At 42.7% G+C, this 18,336-nt stretch overlaps 1 protein-coding gene across 2 annotated transcripts in view; it reads left to right on the forward strand.

Annotated features, from left to right (window-relative positions):
* Nucleotides 1–18,336, forward strand: part of Sh3rf1 (SH3 domain containing ring finger 1) — a 158,423-nt gene that overhangs the window by 110,421 nt on the left and 29,666 nt on the right. For both annotated transcript variants that reach the window (XM_060381833.1, XM_060381834.1), the window contains exons 5-6: nucleotides 9,631–9,933; nucleotides 14,285–14,395. In XM_060381833.1, the coding sequence (XP_060237816.1) occupies nucleotides 9,631–9,933; nucleotides 14,285–14,395 (414 nt within the window). The remainder of the gene's footprint in view (nucleotides 1–9,630; nucleotides 9,934–14,284; nucleotides 14,396–18,336) is intronic.

Raw genomic sequence — 18,336 nt, forward strand, 5'->3', positions numbered from 1 at the left:
GCCCAGCATGGGCTACGGCTCTGGTAATGTGTGAACACGATTCATTCTTTTCCTGACTTGATCGAGAATGCAGTCACATACAGAATATTTTAACCATTGTACATACTACAGTATGTATTTTAACCCATACTACAGTCATAATCTAGAAAGCATGAGAGAAAATGAGTAAGCCCCAGTGTATCACATAGAAAGTGAGATTAATATCTCTCCTTTTTTCTTCATTGTTTTAATGGTATTACATTGTTTTGTCATGTTATTGTAGTACCAATAATCAATGGATTTTTCTTGTAACTACCTAAGAAGTAGTAAGTAGGTAAATGATAACATTTATTTAGACAAGTGTCTAAAGAAAACTGAGGAACTGGTCTGATATCTGCCCTAGGCTCTTGCCTCACTTGCTTCAGAGGGCATAAAAATATGAAAACATCCCAAGTTGTAGCATGTTGCTTTCAGAATGACTAATTACTCGGCTTCAAAATCTGAGGTTGCCTTTGTTGTTTACAGAAAAATTACAAATTAGCCAAAGCCATAGTATTTTGATATATGTTCAACTTTGTTCTTAAAATAGATTTGTTATGTTGTCATATACATTCTAAGTATTGCCAGCAAGTGAGGCTTTACTAAGCAAGGCAGATTCTGTTTACTGTCATATGTAGTGGATTCTTTCTATTTTCTGGGCATTTGTGTGCATGTGCTGTGTATAGATGGCTTACGGAGCCATTCTGATGATAAAGTAATTGGGAGAAAACTCTTCTCCAGAGAAATACTCCAGAAAATTTTTTCTCCTAAGTGTTGTAAAACAGTGTTATGTTTTTATAATAAAAATCCCATCAGCACACATCCTGGGCTCTACACACATGCTGTTCAAAGCATCTCTGGGAGCCACCAAGCCGTGGACAAATGGGCTGTTTCGGTGGCCGCCACCCTTGGTCTCTTGTAATCACCCTTCCTCCTCCACCCCCAAACATCTCCACTGTATGCCTTCGCACTGTAGGACTCTAGGACATGGCCGATGCTCGCGCACTGATTTATTAACTGAGCATGCGGTACTGTGGGGTTTCTGTCTGTGTGCCATTTCTCATTGACCAGATCTTACTTAGAATGTAATGGCAATTCCATGCTCATTACCTCTTGGGATATAGGCATTTCCACTGTTGTATTCCGATGTCTGGTAATGAGGTTCTGGAAAATAAAATGCATTGTTGGAATGGATCTCTTGGTTAATAGGTGTTTCTGATTTATGATGTGTATACGTATATAAAATAGAAATATGTGCAAGACAGCGTGTATTGCCATTTCCTAAAGGTCAGGGACATCAACTGATCTCAACCTTAAAGCTGTGTATTGGCCTCTCTTCCTAGCACTGTGATTATTTGTGGGTGTATTGCTTCAGAACTGTGGGTGCCAGTACCTCCCGAGTCTTAGACTGGGCTTTGGGGCTGTGCTTGCATCTGTCTTGTAAGCTCTTCTGTGGTTTGACTGGGAGCTGCTTCCCCTGTTGTGAACTTGCTGCCTCCCCCAGGCCTTTCATCCACTAGGAATCTGATCGCATCATTTATCTTTTCTGCTATGCCACTTATTTTCTTTCCCTTGCTTCCCCTTAATGTGGGAATGTGATCTGCCTTTGGCTCTCCTGAAAAGTCTATTAACTTGACTACACTCACCTCTTTCTTTCTTTTTTTTTTTTTTTTGTCATAATGCTCCAAGGATCCTCTCAGCTCTTCACTTGCTTGTCTCTGTAGTTAGTTCTTGGCTCCTCCAGGTCTGAAATCATCATCTCGGTTGTCACTAACTCCTTTTCGTAGTTCTTTGTTCTTCTGTCCCCTGAAGAATATCTGCCACTATACTCAATCTCCTTTTTGACCATTGCCCTTTTCATTTCTAAGGTGTTGTTTGGTGTTTGGCTGGGAACACATAGCAAGGTCTTCTGTTAGTCCGAGACCCTGAGTGCCTTGTAGTCTTCTTTTTATAGCCACTATTTTCTTCTCCCTGCCTCCCTAAGTCAGAGACCACCCAAGTCTAACCCCCAGATGCCTTTCATGCTTGACCTGCAAATGGTTTTGTTATAATTGCTTGGTCAGGTATAGAATCGGGGCATTTTTCTTGAAGCTCATTCTCTAGCTTTCTTTTTTCTAAATAGAAAATCAGCTGACAGTGCTAAGCAGTTGCTCTACAAAGGCTCGTATGCTCTCCCTGGGTCACCACACCTGTCCATCACTCAGGGTTAGTCTGTCTGGCCTTTATTGACCCACCTGCCTCTGCTCTGTAGACAAGTAGATGTGGATCTTCTAGCCTTAGTGTTAAGAACTGTTCTGTTTCTGACTCCTTTTTTTCTCATGAGTCAGAGGGGTGTGTCCCTCTCTCCCATCTAGTGCTATGCCTGGCTTATAATAGTCACTCAAAAAAAAAAAAAAAAAGAAAAGAAAAAAATCACGACACCATGAATCCAAGTCTCCATTTGTTCTGAGTCTAGTCACTCATGGCCCAGGGCCTCTAAACCTGACTCAGGGGTCTGCCTTTTGAGTGTACTGAGAGGACATTTTTGTTTGGTGTGAGGAACAGTGTACTTAGGAATAAAACTTTATAGTTCATTAAGTCCGACTTCATGTTGCATAAGAGAAATCGGAGGTATGTACAGAAAAAGTGACTTGCCCGAGGCGACAGAGTCAGTGACTGGTAAAAGCTTGGACTCTTAGTCATTAGAATAATACTTATTTGGACTGGATTTTACAGGCTGCAAAGCATGTTAGCCTATACTCATTTCTGTGTGAGCCACTCAGGAGTGATGCTCCCTTTATTTATACAGCTAAGAAAACTGAAGTCAGGACAGGTAAGTAATGACTCAGGGTGACTCAGCCATCGAGGACAGAGACCTGACCCTAGGCTAACCTGTTTGACTTCAAGTTCAAGGCTCTTCCTCCTTCACCCCGCCTAAACTCAAATTTGTTTTAGGTGCTTTAATGGCATGTATCTTTCCTTTATACCTTCCCATTGGAATCAGAAAGTTGAAAAGAAGAATTCTGATTTATTTATTTATCTTTTAACAGCTTGGCCTAGTAAAAGTGAGGGTCCTCCTGATGAGCTAGGAGCTGCTCACTGCCGTTTGTGCCTCCCCCTGGAGGGGTGTCAGTCGTTCTGCGAAGCCCCTTTCCCTGGCAAGGTGCAGGAGGCTTGTCGTCACCTCTGCTTGTGGTGCCACCGCTTGCATGATTGCTTCTTGACTTAGGATCTCCCAGGGCTCAGTGAGCTTCAGAACTGCGGGCTTTGAGGGGTCGGGGTTAGCTCATGAGCCATTAGAAGACAGCTCCCTACGGCATGCATGGCCTCTTTCCCCGTAAGAGACTTCAAGGGGCTGGAGCTGAGGTACTCCACATCACTGCTGAGCAAGGGGAAGTGTGGCCAGTGCATACAGACATGGCATGTGAATACCTGCTACACCTCGCTTTCTAAGATGTAGGCCCATTTCAGGATTGAAAGCAGGGCCTTGCACAGTCCTGCTTTGTATCAGTTATGTGTTGCAGTGATAATATTTTGTTTATATTTGGGCTAGATAAAATATATTTTAAAATATCTCATAGGTTTTTTTTTATTATTCTAAATGTAACTATTTGGAACATTTAAATTACCTATAAAATTTATATTACACTTAAGTTGCCCGGTGCTGGCCTAGAGACAGACCTCCCTTCTTTCGATAATTCTAAGACGTTTTTCTTATTCATCACAAAAATCTGTAGAGCGTGAATGGTGTTCTCGCCTAGAGTAGGACAATTTTATAAAACTCACAAGTAATCAGTCTTGTATTGTACATGAAGGTTGAGTTTGCTTTTAATGCGTGGGCAAGCCAAACACAAGAACTTATCACCCAGATTGGAGGGAGTATGTAGAAGGCTGACGGTGATCTGAACTCCTCATGCAGTTACTTCAGGAGCGAGAGGACAGCTGCAGAGGACAGCCATGTGAGGCCAGTATTGTCATTTCTTCTGAGACATTGGAAGTGGCCTTGAGTTTCCATCTTGGTTTTTCTAGAGAGTCAGGCCTGTGTGGGGAAGAAACCCTGGGCGTAGAAATTTGCTGCCAGGGTGAAGGGCTGCATTTACAACCTGGCTTTAGAAAGGCTACGTTTCACAGCAGAGAGGGGAGGGTAGGTTGTTATTTCAGCAGCGTCACGACAACTGCTGGGCTGTGTGAAATAAAACTGCTCCTGTCTCTGCCGCATTCCAGACTTGCCCCTGTGGCTCTGCTGCTCAGCGACAGATACGGGGCTAGTATTGAAACACTGGAAAAACTAGAGTTCTTTAAAACAATTAACTTTGAGTTGTTTGTTTTTGTTTTGTTTTGTTTTGAGACAGTCTCATTGTGTACAGTAAATAGCAGTATATAGTTTGGCCTGGAACGCATTGAATAACCCCTCTATCCTTTAACTTTCACTCCTCCTGCTTTAGCCTCAGAGTGCTGGGATTGGAAGCCTGTATCACTATACTCAACTGTAATAAGAAAGCTTGAGAGCATGATATTTAGTTGAATATCTATGATAGAAAATATTGGTGTATTTGGAGTATAAAATAAAATCTTATTTACAAAATAATAATATGGACCAGTATTTCTATTTAGAGACGTACACAAATGCATGTAAAAATTCACACATATTAAGTAAAGAGTACATTAGTAATATAACAAAGAATATTTAAAATGCAAATATAAAAAACCTAATACAACTATGAACAAAGTATAGAAATAGAAGACATTAAAAAAAGAAAAGATCTGTTTAATCTTATTAAGAGAAATAAGTAGATATTAAATGATATGAAATCGCTTCTTTCAACTACTAGAGACTTGATCAATGATTAATAAGGATAATATTTGGAAAACAAAGGGGTGAAAATTGGTACTTCTTTTGGTTCAAACTGAATTTTCTTTTTGAAAAGTTTTAGAAGTACACAGTAAAGTAACAATTTCAGTTTTAGGAGTTTACGTCATGGACATGCTGTTAGAAGCATGTCAACAATACAGTAAATGCTGGTGTTTCCTCTCTATAGTAGAAAGCCATGCCTGCTCCTGTGGTGTGAGATGATGCCCAGGAGCTGTTAAGGAACGGCTTTGCCTGGACTCCTGTGGTAAAGTAGATGCATATGTAGCCATAGTACTTAAAATCTATAGAAGGTTGTGCTGTGAATTGTTACCCATAAATGCATCTGGAAAATGGATTGGGAAGAGACAGGCGTTTTATCCCATAATATTCCATACCATTTGCTTCATTTTTAAAGATAATTAATTACCTTCTTGATCGTCTGAGACAGGCTCTCAGTCTATAGTGCCGGCTAGCTTGGAAATGGCTACATAGCTTGGGCTGGCCTTGGCTTGTGACATTTCTCCTCCCAGAGTGCCCACTCCCTCCCAGTGTCAGGACCACAGGTGTGAGCCACCAGGACTGGCTGGTTAATTACTTTTATGATACACTTTCAAAGTTTTATTTGCCTTTGGGAAGAAAAAAGTTCAGTAAGACTCTAGTGGGTTATAAATTACAATAGTTTCCCCTCACACCTACTGTTGTTGTATAATATCCAAAAGCTGGAGAGTTATTCTTGTAGAAAAGTCCTTATGAAATAGTGACTATCAAAACTATTGCTCTTTCTGGGGGAGGGGGAGAGGGAGGTAATGCTGTGCTGTGCTTCAAAAGGCCATGTTCTGTTTAGCAAAGAAGTCAGCCATACACAAGTAAGTTTTAATATTGCCTAGGATGTTTTGTTTTTAGTAATATTATTTTTTATCAGTATTTCCTCCTTGACTTACTGGAGGCTCTTCCTCAAAAACATAAATAAAAAGGCTGGGAATCTAGTACAATGGGACAGAACTTGCCTAGGGTGTAAGGCCCTGCATTCAATCCCTGGCTCCACAAAAGTAAATAAATTAGTAAAATAATAGAAAAAAAAATGTAAAAGGTCATGAGAAATTAAAGACCAGAAAATTTCTTTGGACCCTTCCATTTAGCTCTAAAATGCTGAGTTTATTTTTTGTCCAACGTAAGTCTTATGAGAGGCCTTTACCATGTGCCAAAAAGAAGGTCTTGTAGGGCATGCATTTGTTTGGCGGGTTGTGAGTGCACTTTCAACTTTAAAGGTCACGGCAAGATAAATGTCAAAGGAACCCCACGCCCACTGAGCTCAGGCAAACATTCTTAAATTTTATCAAAATTCCATTAAAAGTTGTCAGATCCTTGGCTCCCTGTTGTTACAAAGGTTAAGTTATACTTGCAACAGAGGGCTTTTTAACTTTCTGCCAGATTTACCTAAAGCTCCACTCTCTAGCTTTTCACTTTCTTCCTCTGGAATGTAGAAAAAAAAAGCAAGGAGCTGTGCTATTAATAACACCTCTGCTGTTTCAAAAATATCTAAATTAGCTTTTTTTAATCTAAAGTAATTTTAAGGGATGACAACATATTGCTAGCAAACATTGCTGTCACATGTTAAAATGGAATGCAGAGGAAGGGCACAAGGCTGTTTAAAGGACTAGAAATGAAACAGGAAATTGGGCTATGTCCCTTTGAAGTGAGAGAGTTAAAAGAGACATTAAAGTTGTTGGCTTCCTTTTATTTACTCACTGGTCAGTGAGAGAAGGTGTGATCAGTACCTGAACAATGGCTACCTTGGGCACAGAGTTGACCAACAGCTGTGCCAGTGCTAGAATTATGGTCCTTTGCCACTTGACTAATTCACCCACACCCTGCTGGCTCTGCCTGCACATTTGTGCTCATGCAAACAACTGTATTATTCTATGGAAGGGTTTGTGCCCACCGAACAATGCAGATTAGTCCTGCTGCATTGTTCTTCACAGGCAAGAATCTGTTGGAAGGTGGAAGGGAGAAAAGTTGATGGACACGTATAGAATTAAACACATAATGGGTCTTTACCACAATTAACAAGAAAGAGCATCTGCTTCATCAAGTAACAAGGATGAACTGCAGGAAGTGCATTGTTGAACAAAAGCTGCCAGACGTAAGAAGTTACAGAAATCACACCCATTGTTTTTATGTCAGTGTATAAATAAACTCCTTCCGACCATTTTTCTCCGTCGGAAAGCATCGAGCAATTTACTCAGCCTGTGGCGCTCTCAAGTTGTGCTTACTTCAGGGAGGGTAGATGTGTATTGAGACAGAAGAGGAGGGGCTCAGGCTTGTTTTCATGACAAACCTGCAAGGCATTTGTATCAGGGCACAGCATACAGATACCAACAACGTTAACACAGTGTTGAGTGTCTCGGACACTTGGTTAGGTATAATCCTGACAAGATTATGGTAATATTTTATAATATTTCAAAACAGGTGGTCAGGCAAGATGGCTCAGTAGGTCGAGGTATTTGCCCCCAAGCCTGATGACCTGAGTTTGATCACAGGACCCCCAAGTTTGAAGGATAGAATCAACTCCTACAAGTTGTTTTCTGACCTTCACAAATAGACCCTGACATCTGTACATAGTTAGCCACCATGTATAGCCACATATACAGGCAAAATATATAAATGTATAGACAGGTGTATTTAAAAGAACATGTACAGCTAATGGAGCCTACGGTTTGGCCCCAGAATTCATTTAAATGTGTTATCAAATAGATGCATTAAGTTTTGTTTTTTGTTTCTTGGTTTTTTTTGTTTGTTTGGTTGGTTGGTTGGTTTTTTGTTTTTTTTTGGCTCCGTGAGAAATAAATCTCTAGTTTATCTCCTGTTTTTTACACAACAGAACAGGCACGCAGAGCTGATTTTTCAGACTCTGTTGTGCTGTGTAGGTTCTTGCTTGGAGGATTTGTGGTATAGGGATGGAGGTAGTGGGCGCACAGAAGAAGCCTCTTCCAAATCGATTGCTTCTGCCTTGCTGGGGCCACTGCCTTGCCTTACCTTGCCTTGCCTTACCTTTCATATGAGTCCTGGGCTTGGAGTGGGAAGAAAAGTAACTCTTTAGTTTGCTTGGCTGTGAGGTCTGCTTGTCTGGCCCACGGGGTTTGTGTGAGTTCACTGGTGCTCTCTCTCTCTTTCTCTCTCTCACTCTAAGAGGCCTGGCCCACGGGGTTCATGGAAGTTCACTGGTGCTCTCTCTGTCTCTCTCAGAGCTGTGCCTCCCATCAGAATAACCACCATCACATTGCTTCTTTGGGACTTTTGATTCTCCTCTGCCCCAACCCTGAAGATGGAGATACTAGATCAGAGTAGGATTTACAAATTGTGGATCTCCTGACCAAATGCCACTATAGTGCTCTAAGTGGGTCTCCATTTTACAATGTGCTTTTACCCTTAAACACATCCTATTCACATCTTTATCATCTTCTTCTTCCTGACACTCATCTACTTGTTGGTAATGTGTGGCTGCCTATTCCGGTATTTTATCCCATGAACACTCTTTTTCAAAGGCTAAAGAAGAGATGCTTATTTTTGAAAAAGGTTTGTCTTGCTAATTATGTCAGGCAGTCCACCTGGCCTTGAGTCTCCAGGGAGCCACAGAAGCAAATTGCCAGTGGATTTACAGTCATCTGCAGAAGCACTGGGCTGCCAGGCCACAGCTAACGCTGCTTTGTGGCTGTGGAAAGCAGGTTTTAAATATTGACCAGTAGGATTTCTCTTTCCTAGACGAGAAGACATGGTTTGAGCAGTTGAGATGGATAGAAAAGACATTAGATGATGTTACCTTGTGTAAAGCTGTTTGTTTCAGGGCTGAGTAGAATGCTGGGGAGACCTCCCTTGTCTCTATTAGTACGCTTAAGGAGTGTGTGGCTTGTTTAAAGTTCCCTGTATTTTATCTCAGCATTTTTGTGCACTTTATAGTTTTCTCATCCTAGGAGTTTCTAATATATGCAGGCTTTTATCGTCGAGGCCTTTCCGGAAATGTTTTGTTTTACCTCAGGGAAAAGAGAAGGCTAATGTTCTCTCCCTTCCTGCTGATCTTATCAGCCCAGCACACACAGTTTGTCCCTGTGCCCTCAGTGCACACGGAGACTTCAGATAGACCAAATTAGCATGCCAGTGGACTTGAATTTCAGCTCTTACCTTGCTGTGGTTTTTGAGCACATGTGTTGATAACTGATGGAATGTCTGGGGAAGTAAAAAAAAAAAAAACTGGCAAAGACTTCAACAACTTTTGTGAGATTTCCCCAAAAACATGCAGATTAAAAAAGGTGAGTTAACTTGTTTGGGCCTGCACACCTCAGTATTGCACATTTTATTTATTATTATTTATTTATTATTTATTATTTATTTGCTGGTATCAAACTAATCAGTTGTTGTTATAAGGTTCAGCTCTGAGCCAGACATTATTGGGGATGAATACTTAAGATACCCTTTTCATTGTTCCTCTCTCAATTTTATCGGTGCGCTGAAGTCTTTTATTACTAGAAAGTGCCAAAATTAAGTACACAAACACACACACACACTTCTAAGAAACGTGACTACTTTTCAGTTTCACGTTGAAACTCTTTATTCTTCATTCGATCTTCAGATCCCATTATGACGACATCTCGCGTGGAAGAAATGTAACTTGCACTTGCAAATGCTAACATGGTAGCTCTGAATTATAGATTAAAGCGCTTGGAAGAGAGGATTCTCACCGAGCCCCTGAGAAAGGCCTGTCTGACGCTGTGTTGCTTTTGCAGTTTAACTCAGCTGCCAAGCAGCTGATAGAGTGGGACAAGCCTCCCGTGCCAGGAGTAGACGCCGCAGAATGCCCTTCGGCGACAGCGCAGAGCAGCGCTGCCTCGAAGCACTCCGACACCAAGAAGAACACCAGGAAGCGACACTCCTTCACCTCCCTCACCATGGCCAACAAGTCTTCCCAGGCGTCCCAAAACCGCCACTCCATGGAGATCAGCCCACCCGTGCTCATCAGCTCCAGCAACCCCACAGCCGCGGCCCGCATTAGCGAACTGTCCGGGCTCTCCTGCAGCGCCCCGTCTCAGGTACAGGGGAGGCAGGGTGAGCTGGGGAAGCCAGGGCCCTGGCCAGCGGGAAAACGGCTGGAGACATAGCTGTCCTTGTTCTCTTCTTTATGTTTGCCTTAGTTACTTTCTCGCTACTGGCATGAACATGTGACCGAAGGGACTTGAGGGAGAAAAGGTCGATTTTGGCTTGCCCTTAACAGAGATACGGCCCCTTGTGATGAGAAGCCACACCAGCAGGCGGGGAAGGCACCGCCCCAGAGCAGGAGGCTGAGCAGGCACAGTGCATCCGTGCGCAGGAAGCATAGTGAACAGGATGTGGGCTCCAGCTACCAAGCCTCAAGCCCCGTGCTCCCAGTGTTCCGTCCCCCCAGCAATGGGCTCCTAACGATGCCATAACTTTTCCCAACAGCACCTCAGCCAGGGACTAACTGTTCAAACAGGAGCCTCTGGGGTACATTTCACAGTCAAAGCACAACAGTATTAGAAGTAGAAAAAAAAACGGAGGAAGGAACACTAGCTTGAGTGCATTATCCTCAAACTAAGGAGTCAGAAGCAGTATTGGAAACTACAGAGTGTGTGAAATAATGTTATCAATTGCACAGCGTTCACTCGGGTTCACAAAACTTCTCAGTGCTACACACTTTCTCTGTTCTCACCCACAGTACTCAATCTGATGCCCACAGTATCTGGAGCGCCTCACACCTTGGTGCTTATGTTTCCCATCCAAATAACAGAGCAAGCAGAGAAAGGATAGAAAGAAATGTTCAACTTATAAATTGACCTTGCAATTTTAAAAGGCTCCTTAACTCATCAAGACTTTGAGCTGCCTTAAAGTGTGGCCGCATGTTTTTTATGTGTTGAAAATGGATGTCCTGATTGCAAGCCTTCACTCATTAATTGGCAACTGATTGTTGGAGGTTTTACTATTAGACCCTTGGGGCACAGTGTGTAATGAGCTACATAGGATACAGGCCTTCCTTATGAAGGCCTTATTCTGATCTACAGTGTGGGTCTAATTGTGGCCCTTTCCCATTGTGAAAAGACTATGTTATTATCCTCTTGGAGAACACTTGTATTTTGTTCAGCCTGGAGGTCAGAGAGCGGTGTCTGAAGCAGCCTGACGAAGCAGGAAGAATTCCCATGTAGGCTTATGTATCATTTTATTTCATGCAGATTTTTTCTCCACAGTGTAGCTCTGGCTTGTTTTTCCTTAAAATATAAAAATGAAATTACCATTAAAAGAAAAAAAATAAACAAAACATAATCCAGGTCCTGAAGAAGCATATAAAGTTTAATAAGTGTCTGTATGTCATTGCAGACTAACAGTTGGGCATTCATGGCTAATTTAATATATAAAAGTGGTTCTTGTTATTTATTTGGTTTGACATCTCTGGATTGACACAGCATGTCAGGAAATAAATGTATTTACTCTGAATTAGATTATGGGTTTTTTTGGGGGGGGCTTCTGGTTTATTTATTAACTTATTACAGGTGAAAAGGTTGTAGAACTTTTGATTTTAGTGAAGAAAAATGGAATGTTCACAGATACATGAACATTAGTGCGAGGAGGGTAGGGGAAGTCGACATTGTGATCCCTGATAACATCGCATATGGCACACACCAGCTAGCACTCAGATGCCTGTTCAGTGGATGAGTTGTTTGGGAACTAGGTGGAGAGAGAAGTGCTGTTACCTGTCATATAACCAATGGTCTCGTGAAAACAGGCTTGGTTTTTACATCAGAGCATGAAGCTGGATCGTAGGTCAGAGTACAAAGTGCCAAGTGAGAAGAACCGGGGGAGGCTCAGAACAGACCCTTGAGTAAGGGTCTGAAGAAGGGGGTTAGTAAAGATCCACTGACGGAAAATAATTGTTTTTGAATGCGTTTGTGCTGCATGTATGACACCAGGGACATTTGCACGAGGTTTTCTTGATCCATCATCAAGCTGTGCGGCATGCTGACAGCACTGAGCGGGAAGAGCTCTAAGAGAGGTGACTGTGGCTTTTCAGTAGTGGAGAAAGCTAAAGGAGAAGGGAGGTAGGCTGAGGGAGGGTTGTGTTTCACAGAGAACTCGGCAGTCAGGTGTCAGTGTGACACTGTGACGCTGTCACACCATAGCTGGGGGCATAGGTTATGAAAGTGAAGCTATTTTTGTTTTGAATTTGAGGAGTTTAGGAAACAGGGCTCTTTCTGTTTTCTTGAAACAGTTTCAACGGTCCACCCCCTTCTGTAACCAGTTGGTTGTTTCTTGATGGTAGTGTGTCGCCTGGGGAGAAGTTATTTCTAGCAGAGGATGGGAGGTGTGTTTAGCGCTGTGCCGGGCTCTCCCGCTGAGGTTTACAGTAAACATCACTTATCTAGGGCGCCTTGCACTGTGGAGGGATCCTCAGCCCACAAGGAGGCTTTGAGTGTGTGCCACCTGCTTGACAGGCACATACAGTGGCCTTACATGCAGATGAGTGCATGCTGGAAGGTGGTAAACCTTCAGACAGGCCTACCCAAGAGCAACTGCCTCAGAATCTGTCTCTGCCGCTAGCACGATTTCTTCATTTCCTCACTCACACTCACCTTTAGCTTCAATTTTCTTTCATTCTATTTTTTGTGCTCCTAATGTATTAGTTAGGGTTTGATTTGGTTACAATGATTAGAAACAAGAAGCAGCTGACATGAACAGGACAGTTGTCGATTGTGTCTCTCAGCAGAATGAGAGTCCATAGACACAAACACAGGGGCAGTTGAGGGCTGGAATAATGGTACTTAGGAAATGGGACACCTTCGCCCTCACTTCTTCACCATGTGAAAAATCCATGTCCTCCTGCCTTAGGCAATCACTTGAAGATCTCACTGTCATATCCAGAGTCAATTTATAAGTGACTGACATCCATAAAGCACATAAGGACCTTTGGTCTGCCCCCGGCCATACCCATCATACCTCTGCTTGTGGCATCCTGAGGCATGATTGATAATGTCCAGTATTTCTGGGGCATTTTTATATTGCCCTTGTCCTCAGGGGAAGCCCTTCCAATTGCTCCTGATTTCTCTCCCCAACTCATCCTGCTTCCCTATCCTTTTCTTGTACAGGAGACTGACTAATGTTTGTGGTTCCATGGGGTGACAAGGTACTGTCCAATTGCACAGTCTCCGTGCACGCTGGAGGACAAGCCACCCCGTCTGTTGGGATAGCTATTCTCTCTGAGTCTGAAGCAGACTCAGGTTGCCCCCCACATTCTGCAGCTGTATCTGCTCTGCAACCTGAAATTGATCAAGTAATCAGCGGCAGTGAAATGACCTAAATAATTCAATTTCTTTCTAGTAAATTAATTTTAAGTAGTATCATGGATGACACCTTTGCAAACGGTTTAGCTGGACATCGTTCCTTTAAGGTTTATAATGAACTATCTACTACAGGCACATCTAGGCTGCTCCATTTTGATTGCTGATCCCCACTGAAAGCCAGAAGTAAAGAAAACATGATCTTGAAAACACCAGAATACCTTTAGAATTTGACATCTCAATAGAGAGACATGTTGAGCCACAGCTTGCCTGAGCGGGATCTTCATGGGCATGTGAAACAGTGTAGAGCTACGTAGTGAGACCTGCCTCAGAAACCAAAAATAAAGATCGCAGCACTTGGGAGGCAGGAGCAGGTGGAGCTACGTGAGTTTAAGAGACTGCTGAGAGAGAGAGAGAGAGAGAGAGAGAGAGAGAGAGAGAGAGAGATGAACTGTTTGGTTGACTGCCCAAACAGTTTGACTTGGTAGCATACAAAATGAGGTAGTATGTTCTGTGACAGCCAGCAGTGCTCTGCATATAGCACATTGTAGTGAGTGGCATATCTGGAACATATCAGGTTGTTAGAAGATTTGGGATGGAATACAATGAAAAAGATTCTCCCTTCCCCCGAAAAACTTCAGATACAGATTTATTGTTCTTGCCACTTTCGCCATCTGCTGTGTGAAATATGGAGAACTTGGCTTGGGGAGATGGGCTCAGTACAGCACTTGCTGTGTAATCAGGATCCCCTGAGTTCAGATCCACAGAACCCAGATTAAGCCAAGACACAATACATCCATAGTCCCAGAGTGCTCCTGAGGGAAGGTAGGAGGCAGAGGCTGGAGAATCCCAGAAGCTCACAAGTCAACTCGTCTGCCATAAGTAACTGTGAATGAACAAGAGGCCCATCCCAAAGGAAGCAGATGGCGAGGAGAAACATCAGAGATTGTCCTCTGACCACCACAGGGCACCATGGCACATGAACACACACATATGCACATACAGAGAGAGAGACGGAGGGAGGGAGATGATAAGACAGACAGGTAGTTTTTTTTAAAATACAGCTGTCTTTTTAATAAGTTGCTCTCCTTTGCAGGTTCATATAAGCACCACTGGGTTAATTGTGACCCCACCCCCTAGCAGCCCAGTGACAACTGGCCCTTCATTCACGTTTCCGTCAGATGTCCCCTACCAAGCTGCCCTTGGGGTGAGTACCATTTCTGTATCCCTTTCTCTTTAAGGCGTTTAGACTTGATGATCTGCTGTATTCCAGCCAACACCGGCAGCGCACACTGATGCTTGGTACTTGGGATCAGCCTCCACCTTTTGTCTGCTATCTCGGCTAATCTCACAAAAAGACTGCTTCTTGCCAGCAGCCTGCAAAGTTTTCAGTGGTGGCAGCCAATGGCCTGAAGCTGTGAGAACTCTGAAGAATATATTTAATTTTATTGAAGTTCAGTTTGATTTCCCTAAGGCTTAACCTTTAATTCTTTGGGGTTTCTAGATCCTGCTTATTCTTTTTAAAGATACATTTATAGACATTCTGAAGACATGGGTCTTCCCAGGCTAAGTGGTTTGATTTTATTCACACAATAAATTGATACCAAATGTCTGCTTTTATGATTTGTCTCCTCTGTAGTTCATAGTAACTCTTTCAAGATTCCTGCTTCCCTGGAAAGGTCCTTTAGAGTATACTGGGTTTTTTTCCCCCTAAAAACTTAGTATTCCACAGATAGACTGTCATCATCAATTGCATAAAGACAATCTGAACAGGGAGTATTGGCCTGGAGAATCATTAAAATAGGCAAGGGAAAGGGTTATGAAAAAGAACTTTGTGGAGAAAAACAAGCAAATACACCCTTGGGTAACAGAGAAAAACAGCCCCCTTGCTCCCTAAAAATCATAACCCATTGAGCAGCAAGGAACAGGAAACATGAGAAACCTTTCGCTCACGCTAATGCCTTGGTTACACTTTACATCTGGTGGTGTTTGAGACCGCTTCAGCCCTGAGTAGAATGAGGCTAGAAATCATCATTCAATCAGATGGCCTGGTATCTGGATGCTGGTGTCACTCCCTATAGTCCTCCATCAGCAATATCTGTTGATCCTCTCAGAGAAAGAGTGTGATCCATTGAAGGGTTTAAGGATTGGGATGGAACAGACTTGGGTTTAAGTCAGTGCAGCCTTTTATTGGTCATGTGACTCTGGACAAGTTACTCAACCTCTTTCCGCCTCAGCGTCTGTTTTAGTTGGTGTTTGTCAACTTGGCACAAACCCAAACAAATGCATGGAGAGGAAACCTCATTGATCCAACCAGATTGTCTGTGGGGGATGTCCGTGGGGCATGGACTGATGGAGGGTCCAGCCTGCTGTGGGAAGGACCAGCAATGGGCAGTAGACCTGGGTTGTATAAGAAAGGTAGATGAGCAAGCCACAGAGGCCAGACAGTACCAGTCACAAGGAGGCTTCTAAGCGGCTGGCTCTGTCCTTTGGTTGTGGATTTCATACATGCTGTAAAGATATTTTCCTCCGCTGGCTTTCTTTGTAGCCAGGACCTTACAGCATCGTAGTCAATATATTGACTCCATATAGCTTTGTTTTATTGTCTTCCTTTTCTACTTGCTCTGTTTTCCTTAATTTTAATTTTGGCTCGATACATTCCATCATTAATTAAAAGCCGAGTTTTAAAACAAGTGGAGCATAAATGATGACAGTCATTACTACCCAACTTCACTTAGACTTCGGAAGACTTTCACAGAATAAATCATGCTCTTCTATTTAAATGGTCACTGGCATGTTCTATCCATAGGTTAAAGTTGTTGGTTTCTTTTTTTAAATGCTCCCTGAGCGATTACAGCTTCCTTGATAACACAGCTGCTTGGTGAAGGAGACATGCCTTGATTCATCTGGGGAGAAGATGAATTTCAGTTAGCATTTATTAAATGTGGTTTCCATAGACTCAGTTAGCCATGGGTGTTTCACTAAAGCCAAATTTCATAACCCATCCTGCCCTCTAATCTCCAGGGGAGCAACTTCTTTTTCTTTCCCACCAACACATACAACCACAGTACATTTCCATTCCAGATGACTCCCGTGCATGGAAGTATTCTAACTCCATGTCTTAAGGGGAAAGGGAAGACTGACTTCATCTTTGAAAAATTAATTAGTGTAAAAGATACAAGGCTGGCCAAGTTTTAGCCCTTGTGAACTGAAAATTTTATAATATAGTAAATGGCCAGTGCTTTGCTGGGGGTTGACTCCGGGGCAAATCGATGGAATAGGCCACAAGAGAACATATAAAATTAATTCATGTGCAGTCATTTTATCCCAGGGTTTTTTTTTTTATAAGAAAGACTGCATATTAAGCCAGAGAGGGGGATTTATTAAACACTGTCTACTGTGCGCTAGCTTTAGTTAATGAAAAACTAATTATAAACAGGCTTGTCAGTCATCCTAAGAGAAGGGTAGATCTCAGAATCTTTGGTATGTTGGCAGAAATGCTGTGGATTTCATGTTGGGTTTGGGAGGAAATTCTCAATAGCACATGCCCTCATAGCCTTGGTACCTCCAGTTAATTATGGCGAGGATTTAAAAATCTGCAGGATTTCCAGAGACTTAGCTGTCATAGCAGTAGTATATAGGTTGATAGAAAAAGACAAAAAAAAATATATGGGCTTTTTATGGTATGGATTTATAGGAAGTAAATGCCAGCGTTGGGGTAGGACATGAAAATTATTTCCAGTGCTTTTTTTTTCATAAATTGAGACTTTTAAATCTTTTATGCAGAATGAAGTTATTTATGAGCATATGTCTCCAACATTTCGCATACAACCAGTGAGAACGTTAAGTCTCTTCCATCAGGAGCAGTGGCACAGCTGTCTGATTCGGGCATGAGCCTATTGATGGTAGCTGTTTGCTGTTGTTGACTGGTTCTGTGGATGAGGAAGGTGAAGGTCCTGTATCTTGGTGCTGGGGCAGAAGAATGTACGGATGTACAGCAACTGCTGATACTGTGTGCTGTGTTTAGCTGCAAAGTGCCAGGAGACAGCCAGGTTATTTGGCCTGACAGGCAGGCCAAACACTGCCTACACCAGCTCACAAACTGATTGAATTCTAAAAGTATAGAAATGCTGTTTGAGTTTTTATCCCTCTTCTTCTTCCTTTTTGAGACAGTATCTCATACGACCCAGGCTGGCCTTGAACTCACTATGTAGCTGATGCTCTCCTTGAACTTCTGACCCTCCTGCCTTTACCTCCCAAGTACTTGGATTCTGAGACTTAGTTTTTTTGTTTGTGTGTGTGTGTGTGTGTGTGAGAGAGAGAGAGAGAGAGAGAGAGAGAGAGAGAGAGAGAGTGTGTGTGTGTGAAGAAACATTAGGGATGTGGATTTCATTCTGTTGGTAGACTGCCTTCCTACCATGCATGAAGGCTTGGGTTTGATCCCCAGTAACATATTAAACTAGTGATGCATACCTTCATTCTAGCACTATATTAACGAAGGCAAGAAGATCAGAAGTTCAAGGTTACTCTCAATGACACTGAGTCCTGGGCTATATGAGAACTCATCTCATAAAACAAATAACAATAATAGAACATTAAATGATGTCATGTCTCAAAATAGACAATACATAGTTGGTAGCCAGTGGCACCACCATGTCTGTCAGCAGGAGCGAGGACTGTCAGAACTAGGGCCCAGGCAGAGACCACAAACCTGGGTGCTTTGGAATGTGGAAAGGAAGTCTTGGCAGGAGAGCTGAAAATTAGGAGGAGGGCTAAGGTAGGACCAAAAGGTTTTCTCTGTTATATATATTTCCTTTTTTAGTTTTCAAGGTAGGGTCTAGCTGTGTAGCCCAGGTTGGCTACGCTAGGTAGTCAGGCTGCCCTTGAACTCATGATCCTTTTCCCTCAGCCTCCTCAGTCCTGGGATTACAGGGAGGAGCCACCTTGCTCAGCTCAGAACCTTCATAGCAAAAAGAGAAAAGTACCCTCGTATCTCAGGGATTGAAACTTCTAGATTCAAATCAAATTGGCCTCAAAGTCATTGAGAAGCACAGAATGTATCACACTCAAAAAATGTCCACCCAGGGTCTCCTGCCTTCTGGCTGTATAGCTAGGAGCCGGAAGTCTGAGAGGAGTGAGCCAATCTCT

The sequence above is a fragment of the Meriones unguiculatus genome, chromosome 4 (assembly GCF_030254825.1).
Source record: "Meriones unguiculatus strain TT.TT164.6M chromosome 4, Bangor_MerUng_6.1, whole genome shotgun sequence".
NCBI lineage: Eukaryota > Metazoa > Chordata > Mammalia > Rodentia > Muridae > Meriones > Meriones unguiculatus.